The sequence below is a fragment of the Polistes fuscatus genome, unplaced genomic scaffold, assembly GCF_010416935.1.
Source record: "Polistes fuscatus isolate 324 unplaced genomic scaffold, CU_Pfus_HIC Scaffold11, whole genome shotgun sequence".
In the NCBI taxonomy this organism is placed as follows: domain Eukaryota; kingdom Metazoa; phylum Arthropoda; class Insecta; order Hymenoptera; family Vespidae; genus Polistes; species Polistes fuscatus.
Genome location: NW_025113009.1, coordinates 7,217,770 through 7,230,306, shown reverse-complemented (window position 1 = coordinate 7,230,306; position 12,537 = coordinate 7,217,770). Strand labels below are relative to the sequence as shown.

The window sequence follows — 12,537 nt, the reverse complement described above, 5'->3', positions numbered from 1 at the left end:
AAATCAACAATATACCATGAAATATTTCGTGATTTTATGGAGCTGTGCAAAATAAAATATTTAAAAAAAATAAAAAAATAGATCGTTTGATTCTAAAATAATATTCTCAATATTAATAGACTAAAATAAAAGAGATAAAGTTAACGCGATATATTATACTTATGTCGATTAATCGAAATATTACAATTCGATTCTTTACAATTGGAAGTGTGGTAGCCATGATTCGAAACAATATGGCCTCTGTGTAAATGTAGTCTTTACATTTAACTAATCAAATAAAGTAGATAATTATAAACGTAAGTAATTTAAATATCAATCTCAATATTATAACTATCGTTTATTAGATCTACTACCATTAAAAAAATCGATAATTGACGTTATTTTACAGATTCTTCTGTCTATTCTCATGACAAGTTTATCGGCAAGTTTTTACATCGATTTACATGTCACGTGATCACAACGAATGCGCGCGGAAAAATTTGAAAATTCTCGAAATATCTCGCATATAATTCCTTAAGTAAAACAAGAGAAACAATTAATTTGTAAAATTTGTACGATGTCCAAACCAATTGTTTTCGTTACAGGTAACGTTAAAAAGTTGGAAGAATTTGTTGCAATATTGGGAAAAAATTTTCCTCGTGAGATAACGAGCAAGAAGATAGATCTTCCGGAATATCAAGGTGAAATCGATGACATTTGCCGAGATAAATGTCGTGCGGCAGCAAAAATTGTTAAGGGTCCGGTCATCATTGAAGATACTTGTCTTTGCTTTAATGCAATGAAAGGTCTTCCAGGGCCATATATAAAATGGTTTCTAGAAAAACTAGGACCCGAGGGATTATACAAAATGCTTCATGGTTGGGAAGATAAAAGTGCTGAGGCTGTTTGTACATTCGCTTATTGCGAAGATGAAGATAAGAATACTCCGGTACTCCTTTTTCAAGGACGAGTTCAAGGTACCATCGTCGATCCACGAGGATCAAGAGATTTCGGTTGGGATCCGTGTTTTCAACCTTTAAATTATGATCAAACGTATGCTGAATTACCTAAGCAAGTGAAGAATGAAATTTCACATCGTAGCAAAGCTTTAGAAAAATTAAAAGATCACTTTGTAAAACAATCTTAAAATCCGTTAATAAACGAAAGATCTTTGAAATATATGCATTCATATATATATAAAATAAAGCACAATATGTAGATTTTAAGCTATCCCTCATTTTTATCGAATGATGCAACAAAGAAAAAAATTTAATCATATTTCCAAAATATAAATATCTATTATAAATTAGATATCATATATCGTTGAGTCGTTAAAAACAATACTGATTTTAAAAAAAAAAGTATATTTTTTAGATTGAATGTAGTATTTCTTTTATATTATTTATCAAATTTACGCAAAATCTATAATACTAACGTTTTTATTTATAACTAAAAAATGAATTATCAATTATCGCTTATATATATATACACACATATACATATATATGTATAAGCAATTTTATTTGGTAAACACGTAATCTCGTATTTGTCATTTCCTTTATTTGTTAGTAATATCAAGTAATGTTCAGATTTAATTGGGATTTATAAGTCTTTGTATCCAAATATAAATTTGGACGAAGATTGTTGAAAAAAAGCAACGAAATGAATAAATATTTTTAATTAATGAAATTATTTGTTAAATGTGGTAGGCGTTTACTAGAAGAAAATAATTATTTCATCTTAAGGTTATCGATAAGTCAGTTATAATAATCAGTATTAAATATATATATATATATATATATAACAACGGAATATTATACCAGGGATTCTTCGAGTATTGAACTTTCAATATTGTTGTTTCTTTTATCTCGATAAATCGGAGTAATTTTTAAAATATAAATATATTTTTAAAATATATTATCCATATTCTTTGTACGATACGACGAAATGTAAGAAGAAACTTTTACATGATATCACCTGGTCAGATACATATATATTCGATCTAACACACGTTAGATATACTCTATATTCAAATCATATTATTTATAATTTAATTTTCTTCTATCGCAAATGATATTAATAAATTATCAATAAACGTATTTAGATATATAAGAACTTTCTTCCCACAACCTTGATCTGTAGAAAACATAAATCATCGAAAAGATAATAATTTTTATTATTTCTGTGTATTTATTGGATTGGATAGAAAGAATTAAATCAATTGCTATTTTTACGCATTTACGATAAATTTGTTTTACTAACTTTGTAACTCAACATTTATCACGAATAAATGATCCAATAACATCTGTATGTCCTAATTATCGCAATGAACTTAATTTTTGTTGTTTATAGATTTTATATCAAATATGATTCATATGCAAGATAAGTACCTACTCTCTATCTATTATATATATATATATATATATATATATATATATATATATATATATCGAATAATCTACTGCATCAATTGATCCATTTAGCTCGACATTATTTATGTTTCAAAGAAATAATTTACTCATCAATGTTTCTTTCATGTATCTTTCCTATATATATTTATTTGCATACTTACCTATATATATAGTATATATTTAATCTACGTTTTATACTACGCACATACTAAATTGGAAAAACCAGATAAATATCTCATGCGGTTGAATTCAAAATACCGGGAAATACAATATTAAAGTTATTTTTCACTTAGGAAGTGCACGTGATTCTTTGACATTGTGCACATGAATTGATGATTTTTCACTATTATCAGTCAGTTACGCAGACTAAAGGCAAAGCAGATAGACCGATACGTATTAACGAGGGTTATCTTTAATACACTGATTATAAACAATATAGTTTACGTATAACACCCTTTCGTTTGGGGTTATCGAGTGCACTTTTGCATTTTACCGGCAGAACTTGTGCTTTTTCGCCTTATAAAAGAGAGAAAGCGTTGATAAATTTGACCAGTTTGGAGCAATGGGTCTTGCTACGAATGTGCTTACCGGTAAGTCGATTCTTAGCAAGTGAAAACAATATTGATTTTTATCATACAAAACGTGAACATTTTTCTAATGTAGGGAAAAAATAAATAACTTTTTAAAAAATTCGTTTTAAGTAAAAAATCGTAGACCTGAAACTTCTATTCTTTTTTTGTGTGCATAAATTTTGCTAAAATTTCATTGCGATTTTATAATGACTTTATATCTGTTTATTATAATAAAAAAAAAAGTAAATTATTATTTTTCAAATATTTCATTCTTACAGCTTTGCTGGTGTTCGTCGCTGGAACAACAGCGATACCAGGTATATTTTATAATTTGAAAATAATTATTATATGTTAATTTCTCTCGAAGTGTGTATAAATAAAATATTAAAAAATACGATAGATATTTACTTTCTCATGATTATTAATTAGCATTTATTTGATGTCCTAGCACATTTTCCTCATGGAAAAACCGTGATCTATAAATACTATGCTGACGTTAAGGCAGGAACTATCGAACCGGTACCATATGCATCACAATTTGGTCTACAAAGCACTCTTTACGTAAAACACGATACTAGTGATCCATCTTTGACAAATGCTTACTACATAAAACTTAGCTATTCTAAATTTGGGGTGTTTAATGGCCAATCGGCGCATTACGAGCGTGTCTCTAATTTTAATCCGATCTTGGAAGCTTCTAAAGCGCTCGAAGAACCATTTTTGGTTGTCTACGATGAGATCGGCAAGGTATTATGAAGAAATGAATTATATTTTTTGAAAAGTTGTCTAATTTAATCTTATTTTTCAGTTCCAAGGAGTGAAGTTCCAAGAAAACGAACCAATTTGGTCGAAAAATGTGAAACAAGCAATAGCCTCGACGCTTCAGTTAGATTTTTCTTTGATAAAACTTCAAACGCAACCGATTAAACCACACAGTTTCGTAGTAACAGAGGTGGGTAACGACTGACGGGGACATCCCGTATAGCGATTAATGTTCTCTTTGGTTGTTACCACTAGAATACCATACACGGTGACTGTCAAGTGGCCTACGATGTTCATCCGAAAGACCAGGTTAATCCCCGATTGAGTAATATTTTCGTCGTCACTAAGTTGTACGAACCAAATAATTGCACCAACTTCGTTCAGAAAGTTATCGATCACTTGGAATGCGAGAAATGTTACGTAGAACCCGAGGTAAGGTTCATTATTTACGATACATTTTTATTTTTATATTCATTAACGAATTAGGTTTTTCTTCTCAATTTTAATATCATTTTTCAATAGAATCCTATGAGTACTGCAAGTCGAAGAGTTTTCGAGATTGAAAATCAAGGAGAGGAAGTTCTCATTACTAAATTAATTGGTCATGGAGTGGTCAACTATTTCCCTTGGCAAGCTAGATCTGAAGCTCATTATCTTTTGAACAAGTAATTATCATAAAATTCTTATTCTATCAATGACCCGTGTTTTAACGTGAAATAATTTTTATTTGTTTGTTTGCTTCTTATAGTCAAACTTTGGTTGTGGAGAGTGTCGTACCTACAACACAAATAAATTTACCTGTTGTTAATTTCCAAACATGTTCTCTCATACGCGACGTTAGTTTCAAAAAACTACCAGACACCACATATTTGACTAGCGAAGATCTTACTCAAGGAAGACATTTAATCAATCTTGAATTACTCATTCCTAAATTAAAGAAAATGTTGATCGAAGCTGCGGATTATCTCGAAGAAAATCATTTGGAATTGAAAGAACCTGATTGGAAACATGGTCAAACGGTCAACAGAATTTTGAGTACAATGAAACATTTGGATCTTAAATCTTTCGAAGAAGTATTTAATTCTATTCAATATCCGAAGACTCCTAAAGAAGTTGCCACTGTGTATGTATTTGATGTTTAGATTTTTACAAATGCGTATTTTTGGACAATCATTATAACTTCTTTTTTTTTCCCCTTTAGGAACATCTTCTTTCAAATTGTTCCAACCGTTGGTACCGCTGCCAGTTGTCTTTTCACAAAAAATGTTATCGTTAAACACCAAGTCTCCGATCTAACCGCTATTACGATGCTCCATAAATTGCCAATGCACGTAGAATCACCAAACGAACGACTTCTTTTGGATATGGAACATCTTCTCAAATTAGAGTCCGACGTGAGTACGGATGTTAAGATTGCTGGCATATTATGTTTCTCCAGAATGATTCACAAAACTTTCAAGGATAAAACTATTGTCAATCAAATATTATTAAACAAATATCTTAAAGATAACTTCTACGAACATATTAAAAGTAAGTAGATATTTTCAATTACTTTTGTTCATTTATATTTTATGAATAATATATGAAAGAATTTTTTAATAAAAAATGCGAATTTTATAGACGAACCAACGTATCACATGAAACTGGTTTACATATTGGCCTTGAAGAACGTACAGCTAAAACAGATTCATCCAATTTTGGAACCCATCATCCGTGGCAATTTAGTCCTCTCTGACAAACCTAATCACATTCGTGTAGCAGCTATTTGGGCTATTCAGAAAACGATCATAAATGATCTCCGTTATGCTCACAATTTATTTTGGCCAATTCTCGCAGACACCAGTTTGCCATTGACTGTCAGAATTGCTGCTTACAATGTTCTAATTAATCAATTGCCACATATGGGACGCATTATGAATATTTACTGGCTTATGGTTTACGAGAAAAACGAACATCTCTATAACTACCATGTGGCAACCATCAAAGGCTTAGCAAATTCCGTTGATCCTTGTCTTCGTCCAGTCCGAGAAATGGCCAGAAAAATTCTAAGATTTACTAGAATCAGAAATGCCCCTGGCCCTCTTTCTGTTCATTATCACGTAGATTATGTTAATCCCAAATACGAATTTGGTGAAACTGTTAAAACATCTCTTATTCTCAACGAACTTACTGGAATACCACAAGTTGGTTCTGTCGAATATACGTACATGTTTGCACGCAAAAGAACCTCTGTTATTGGAGTAAGTATTATGTTTAAGATTTATAAATAGTTGCAAATTATTGATCCTTGTTATCAATAATTGAAATGATCAAATATGAATTTTGTTTGTATAGATTTATTGGAGCGTCACTGGTTCGGATGAAGTCATGAAGATGATAACGGAACTCTTAAGTGATGTTAAAATTACTAAAAACATTACAAATGAGAATGTTAAGAACATTCTTAAGAAAGTAGCTAAAAATATGCCATTGAATCAAGATATTAATGTGGATCTTACCATAACGAACAACGATCAAGTAGTCCAAACACTTCACTTGGAAGAGAATAATTTATTCAATTTATTCGACAAAATCAAAGATTTTAAGAATATCCTTTCCAATGCTGATCTGAATATACAAAACGTCTTATACGATAAGTTTTACGAAATGCATGTACCTACCGATATGGGTCTTCAAGCTGTACTTGCCACGAAAATCCCACTTATGACGTCTGCGAAATTGAATACTCATCTTACCGAAGATAAAGCAATTATAAATCTGGGTCTCAAACTTGATGCTCGGTTATGGAGACATGGTGAATATTTTATGTCGATTTATAATCCGATCGTTGATATTTGGCAGTCTATTCGTCGAGTTACCTCTAATGATATTGCCCTACCTATTGACATGAATATCGTTTACAATGCCAACATGTCTAGTCTCGCGCTAACATTACCAAGACTGCCAGTAAACAAATATTCGATTTCTGGTATACTAACTCATGTGAAGAATTACGTTGCTATTACCGATGATGATAATGATGAATTGAAGAAAAGTTGTGCTACTTGTCATCATCATGAAGTTGTCACAAAGGGTACAGAACATAAGAAATATTATCAAAATACTTACGATTCTGAGGATACTGGTCTTAAATACTCAATGTCGATCTTTGATTGTGAGAGTACAGTTACACCTGTTACTAAATGGGCTGATTGGATAAAAGCAATGTCATCGGATAACAAAAATACTTGGTTGGTATAATTATATATTTATTAATTAATTTACATATTTGTTTTCTCTATAAATATTAAATAATTATTGTTGTTTATTTAGGGATAGCAAGATTGTTCAATGGATCATGGGAGTTCGTCAACAATTATGGGACAGTTTAATTTCCCCTGAAATAGGCAGTTGCGGAAATCTGATCAAAATTGAACCAAGCGTCTTACATCCAACTTCGAGCGTAAGCAAAAACATATTGTAACTTCGCGTTTTGTTTTAATTCTCTTAAAATGACTGTTATTTATTTCTACTATAGGTCGATGTTAGTTTGCGTATGAATATTGAAAATGTAGATCACTTGTTCGAAAATATGCATGCTCTTAGCAGCAAGAGATTAAACGTTCGCGGTACCGTTGATGTTAGAGCAGCATCCACCAACACGACTGTTCGTTCATGGGACCTCAATGTTAACTTTGAAACTAGTCAAGGCTACGTTAATAACAATCTTAAAGTACAAGTTACTCGGGTCACACAAGGGGAAAATAAATTGAAGGTAATTAATTATTTGGATCATTTAAAATCGAGTTCAAATTGAACACGTTTACTTTACAATAAATATTTGGTCGATTAGATTTGCGTAGATGGGCAGCACAATTATCCGATAATCTCAGTCGACCCGTTGAAACTTGGCGTGACGAAAGAAGATGTTAATACTAAAGTTTCCTTTACAATGGGTTACACTAACGACGATAAATGTGTTCGCGACGATACAGTAGTAACGCTAACGATGAAGAGCGAGTTAAGCGAAGAACAAAAGAAACAGATGTCTCACGAAAGCATAAACGGTGCTTGCGCTAAAGATATTCAAAAAGAAGTCTACGCCACTGACCAAGGACACATTCCTAAAACTTGGAACTGCATCCGTGAAACAATCCTTTATACAACTATGAGAAAATATACTACGAATATTGTTTCTAAGAAGGTAAATAAAAAAACTTATTTTCTAAGTTCTTACTCCGCATTATAATAATGAAATTATCTGTTTTAGGTACCTCAGACTATAATATCCAAACTAATTATGCTCGAGGATTCAGTTCGAGCTATTTTCTTACCCCATGTTTCTTATAACACAAATATTGAGCCTGGTAAAATAAAAGTAGTTGTTGAATATCCAGTAGGAACCGATAACGTAGACGTATCCGTTGTTACACCAACTCACGGTTACGAAATTACTGAAGTATCATTTGGTAACAAATTGTGGAATATGTGGATGCTGAATACTCGCTTCCCATTAGTCTTCTTGCAACAAATAGTTAACGAACAAATGAGTACGATTATTTTCAATATAATTATTATTTATATGATATTACATGGAACTATGCTTATCTATATGAATTATTTTTTTTATAGAAATCTGTACTATATACCCTCAAGTTCTGCTTACGGCCGATAATGGTGTTATTCCTCACGCGGTTTCTGATCAATGGACTTTGCTATCTGGCGATTATGCACATAACACTTATGCAGTTTTCGTAAAGGTTGTTCAAAACAATTTACTTGCTAAAGTGTACATTGGAGAACATACACTTGAAATAGTTCCAACCGAAGGCAAACCAGTAGTCACGATTAATGGTAACGTAGTTAAGCAGATTGAGAAAGGTGTATTAGAGCCTCATGATGCGTACACCAATTATATTTTCAAGTAAGTTATTAGATATTTTATAAATAATATTTTTTATTTATCTTTTTTATTAAAATTCTAATTTTTTCTTTCTTTTATATAGGGTTACCAACCATAACGAACATCTGATCATACAAGCTCATATACCAATTGTAATATTCTATACTCCTAACAGCTTGACTATTACTGTAGACACTTCCCTTCAGGGTCTTGTCTCCGGGCTGTGTGGACATCTGGATAATACGCATAAAGAGAAACTTCCTAAGATCTATAGTACCACTGTTCTTTGAACACTAAAGCATGACATTTTTTAATAAGTAATAATACATTTTGTTCTAAAATTTGATTTTACGTTTATATTCGCGTATGAGTTCAAACAAAAATTATTAGAATAGTTAAAAGTTAAGAAAAGAGAATAAATAAAATTTTACAATTAAGTTTCGTTAATACGATATTTAATGTTTTTATTTGATTAATACATACCTAAATATTAATTCTTTAATTTAATATAACGCAAATTTATAATAATAAAATAAAAGCGTTTAAATAATGCATGTAATATACTTTAATAACAGAAACCTACATAACAGCCTCCGTGGCGCAATCGGCTAGCGCGTTCGGCTGTTAACCGAAAGGTTGGTGGTTCGAGCCCACCCGGGGGCGATTTATTTTTTTTGTTGCATTTTTTCATATCCTATTATATTCATTCAAACATACAAATCATAATGATTATTTAATAAATATATATATATATTTTTATTATATATATATTGTAAGTCATAACTATACATTTAAAAGTCTTTTTATGATCGGACTTTTTACTTTCGGACTTACGAATATCACCCAATGCATCCAATTGTTACCACATTAAAGAATGGCGCTCTAGTCGATATTTCGTGCACCACTCGTGTGGAATCCATTTTTCCTTATCTACGCATGAACGCCGTACGAAGAAGAAAAGTGATTAATTCGAACTAGAAAGACACCATTCGTTACGTAAGTATTGCTAATACCGGTTTATAACATTTATTTAATATTATTTTATATTTTAAACTATTTTATTACATATATATATGTAAACACAATCATTTTATTAAATGTCTTTTAAAATATTTAGTTTGCTTTAACCGGTAGGTCGAACATTCATAAATTATCTCGCGTGTACTCATTTATCTACATACATATATGCATGTAATATAGTATATATATTGAATTTAAATGTTAATTATATAAAAGAATTGTTTTTTATTTTCATTTATACTTTTCTCATCGATATTTTATTGGTACTTTAAATTTATCCTATAAGAATTATTTTTAGGTTAGGCTCAATAATGTAAAGCTTGTTACGGTTAATACTATTAGAGAATTGCATCAGAATATTAACCATATGATAAAGTTAATTACCTAATTTAAAATTATAATGTTTAGTTGCAGGTAGTGCGTATACAAAATGGGATCACAATTTTTCAATCGACTAGGTCAGTTCGGATTAGGGCTAAGTCTTGTCGGGACTGCTGTTAGTACTGCGCTATATAATGGTTGGTAAACATTTGCTTGTTCACTGTTTTAATAAATAATATGATTTCTTACATCATACTTGTGTTTTTTATTTTTTAGTCGATGGAGGACATAGAGCTGTCATCTTTGACAGATTCGTTGGTATTAAAAGTCTTGTAGTAGGAGAAGGAACACATTTTCTCATTCCTTGGGTACAAAAACCTATTATCTTTGATATACGTTCAAGACCACGAAATGTTCCCGTTGTCACTGGTAGCAAGGATCTACAGAATGTGAACATCACACTTCGTATTCTCTTTAGACCAATACCCGATTCATTACCTAAGATATACAATGTTTTGGGTGTTGACTACGATGAGAGAGTATTACCATCTATTACAACTGAAGTATTGAAAGCTGTTGTCGCACAATTTGATGCTGGAGAATTGATTACTCAGCGTGAATTAGTATCTCAAAAAGTTAGCGAAGACTTAACGGAAAGAGCTACTCAATTCGGTCTTATCTTAGATGATATATCTATTGTAAGTAGTTTTACATAAAAATAAGTAGAATTCTACTTCTACATCGGTTAAACTTTCATAAACTTGTGTTTTTTCTAGACGCATTTAACTTTTGGAAAAGAATTTACCCATGCTGTAGAATTGAAGCAAGTCGCACAACAGGATGCAGAAAAAGCTCGTTTCTTAGTAGAAAAAGCTGAACAACAGAAGAAAGCTGCTATTATTACAGCAGAGGGTGATGCTCAAGCTGCTAGTTTAATAGCAGAATCTCTTGGCAGTGCTGGTGACGGTCTTGTTGAACTTAGAAGAATCGAAGCTGCTGAAGACATTGCATTTAATTTAGCAAACTCTCGACAAATAACATACTTACCTTCTGGTCAAAATGTATTGCTCAACTTACCCCAGTAAAGAAAAAAGGTGAATTGATCAGTATATATACATTTACCTACATATATATACAAACATACATACATATATATATGAATAAGTTGAGCATTTATATCGTGAAGGAAGATATTTGAGTACTGATAGCATATTCAATGTGGCAAATAATTCCCTGAAAGTGTTGCATAGCAGATATATATATATAGAATAATAGAATTTCATAATACTTTCAAATTTATTTGCAAATTTGTATTTCTTTTTTAATAATCATATATACTCTTATTGAACATTGTACATATCTTTGGAGATTAATCCTATACCGAATTAACAATCTAGCCTATCATTTTTAAGTAACTAATACTTCGCAGCAAAGAAATATTGTCTTTAATTCACTATTTAATGATTCTGTTGTTCATTAATCATTTACGAATAATTTGAATATTTTTCTATAAATATTTTTCATGAATAGTTAGGAATTTTCTAATTTCGTTGCATTTGTATATTCACGATACTTGTGAATAATGAATGTAACAAGACTAATGATACAGCAATATGCACACTGTTAAAAAAGTTATTTGAGATATAATATGCATATAAATAAAACCGTTATTAATTTGCCACTATTAGATAGAAACTGAAAGCATATTAATAAAATAATAATTACGTATACAATAATTGTACATTCGCTAATGAACTTGTATCGAAGTTTTTCTTTGCTTGAGATAATTTTTATATTTATTACATAGTTTCCATAAGAAAGGCATTCATTTTCAAAGATCATATTGCATTTTCACATTCGATACGATGTTTCTTTAATTATAAAATTCATCTGATGGTTCATCTCCAATTAAATGTTCCTTCTCTTAAGATCGTAAAGTTCGAATTCTTTAACACATCGAGAAGGTCGTGCAACGTTGTTCTTTGATCGCTTATTGCGACCGGTCGTGCAGCGAATCATGATGATCAATCAAGCAACCGAAATTGATGAGAGATTATCTCAGTCGGTGTGCTTTCGTCTCGCGTCTGTCGGCAGAACCTGTTAACAGAGAAAACAATCCATCACAATTTGCCGATCACCGCGGGGTACCTTACACAGGTGGTCTTCGGTAAAAATTCAAGTTATATATCCAAGAAAATTTACCGTAGATTGTAACATATATAAGCTGTTGCTTCTGTGTATAAAACATTCAACAAAGTATGAGAAAAGATATAAAACTTTGATATAATATTATTCATTTTTCATTATTTTCATAGACAAAATTGTAAGATGATAAACAAAAAAAAATATTTAAATAGAGTCTCGCATCGTCGTAATATTATTTTCTTCAATATACATTAAAAATTCGCGTATTATTTTCAAAAGAAATTTATCGTAGATCGTAACATATACAAGCTATTGCTTTTGTTTATGGAAAAAATTCATACGAATTATTATACGATCAAAAAAATATGAACCTGTAACGTATCTTTATTTTTTCATAACAATAAACAACGAAACTGTATGATGAAAAATAATTAGTAAATCATTT

The 12,537-nt window shown here is 30.8% G+C and overlaps 3 protein-coding genes and 1 non-coding gene across 4 annotated transcripts; all 4 read left to right on the top strand.

Annotated features, from left to right (window-relative positions):
* Positions 1 to 178: 178 nt before the first annotated feature.
* On the top strand, positions 179 to 1,156 carry LOC122526470 (inosine triphosphate pyrophosphatase). The gene is made up of 2 exons (XM_043649891.1): positions 179 to 296; positions 389 to 1,156. Exon 2 carries the CDS (start codon positions 557 to 559, stop codon positions 1,124 to 1,126), a length of 570 nt encoding a protein of 189 aa, XP_043505826.1. The 5' UTR covers positions 179 to 296; positions 389 to 556; the 3' UTR covers positions 1,127 to 1,156.
* A 1,500-nt stretch (positions 1,157 to 2,656) lies between these two features.
* Positions 2,657 to 9,043, top strand: LOC122526280 (vitellogenin-6-like). Its single transcript, XM_043649591.1, has 16 exons — positions 2,657 to 2,980; positions 3,241 to 3,279; positions 3,411 to 3,709; positions 3,771 to 3,914; positions 3,980 to 4,156; positions 4,247 to 4,389; positions 4,473 to 4,847; positions 4,926 to 5,254; positions 5,345 to 5,964; positions 6,059 to 6,954; positions 7,037 to 7,166; positions 7,242 to 7,478; positions 7,557 to 7,907; positions 7,974 to 8,253; positions 8,336 to 8,627; positions 8,710 to 9,043. Exons 1-16 carry the CDS (start codon positions 2,953 to 2,955, stop codon positions 8,894 to 8,896), a joined length of 4,527 nt encoding a protein of 1,508 aa, XP_043505526.1. The 5' UTR covers positions 2,657 to 2,952; the 3' UTR covers positions 8,897 to 9,043.
* A 152-nt stretch (positions 9,044 to 9,195) lies between these two features.
* On the top strand, positions 9,196 to 9,269 carry Trnan-guu. Its single transcript has one exon. It is a non-coding gene; the product is annotated as a tRNA-Asn (tRNA).
* Positions 9,270 to 9,494: 225 nt separating this feature from the next.
* Positions 9,495 to 11,680, top strand: LOC122526279 (protein l(2)37Cc). Its single transcript, XM_043649590.1, has 4 exons — positions 9,495 to 9,602; positions 10,035 to 10,144; positions 10,224 to 10,645; positions 10,724 to 11,680. Exons 2-4 carry the CDS (start codon positions 10,057 to 10,059, stop codon positions 11,030 to 11,032), a joined length of 819 nt encoding a protein of 272 aa, XP_043505525.1. The 5' UTR covers positions 9,495 to 9,602; positions 10,035 to 10,056; the 3' UTR covers positions 11,033 to 11,680.
* The last annotated feature ends 857 nt before the right edge of the window (positions 11,681 to 12,537 follow it).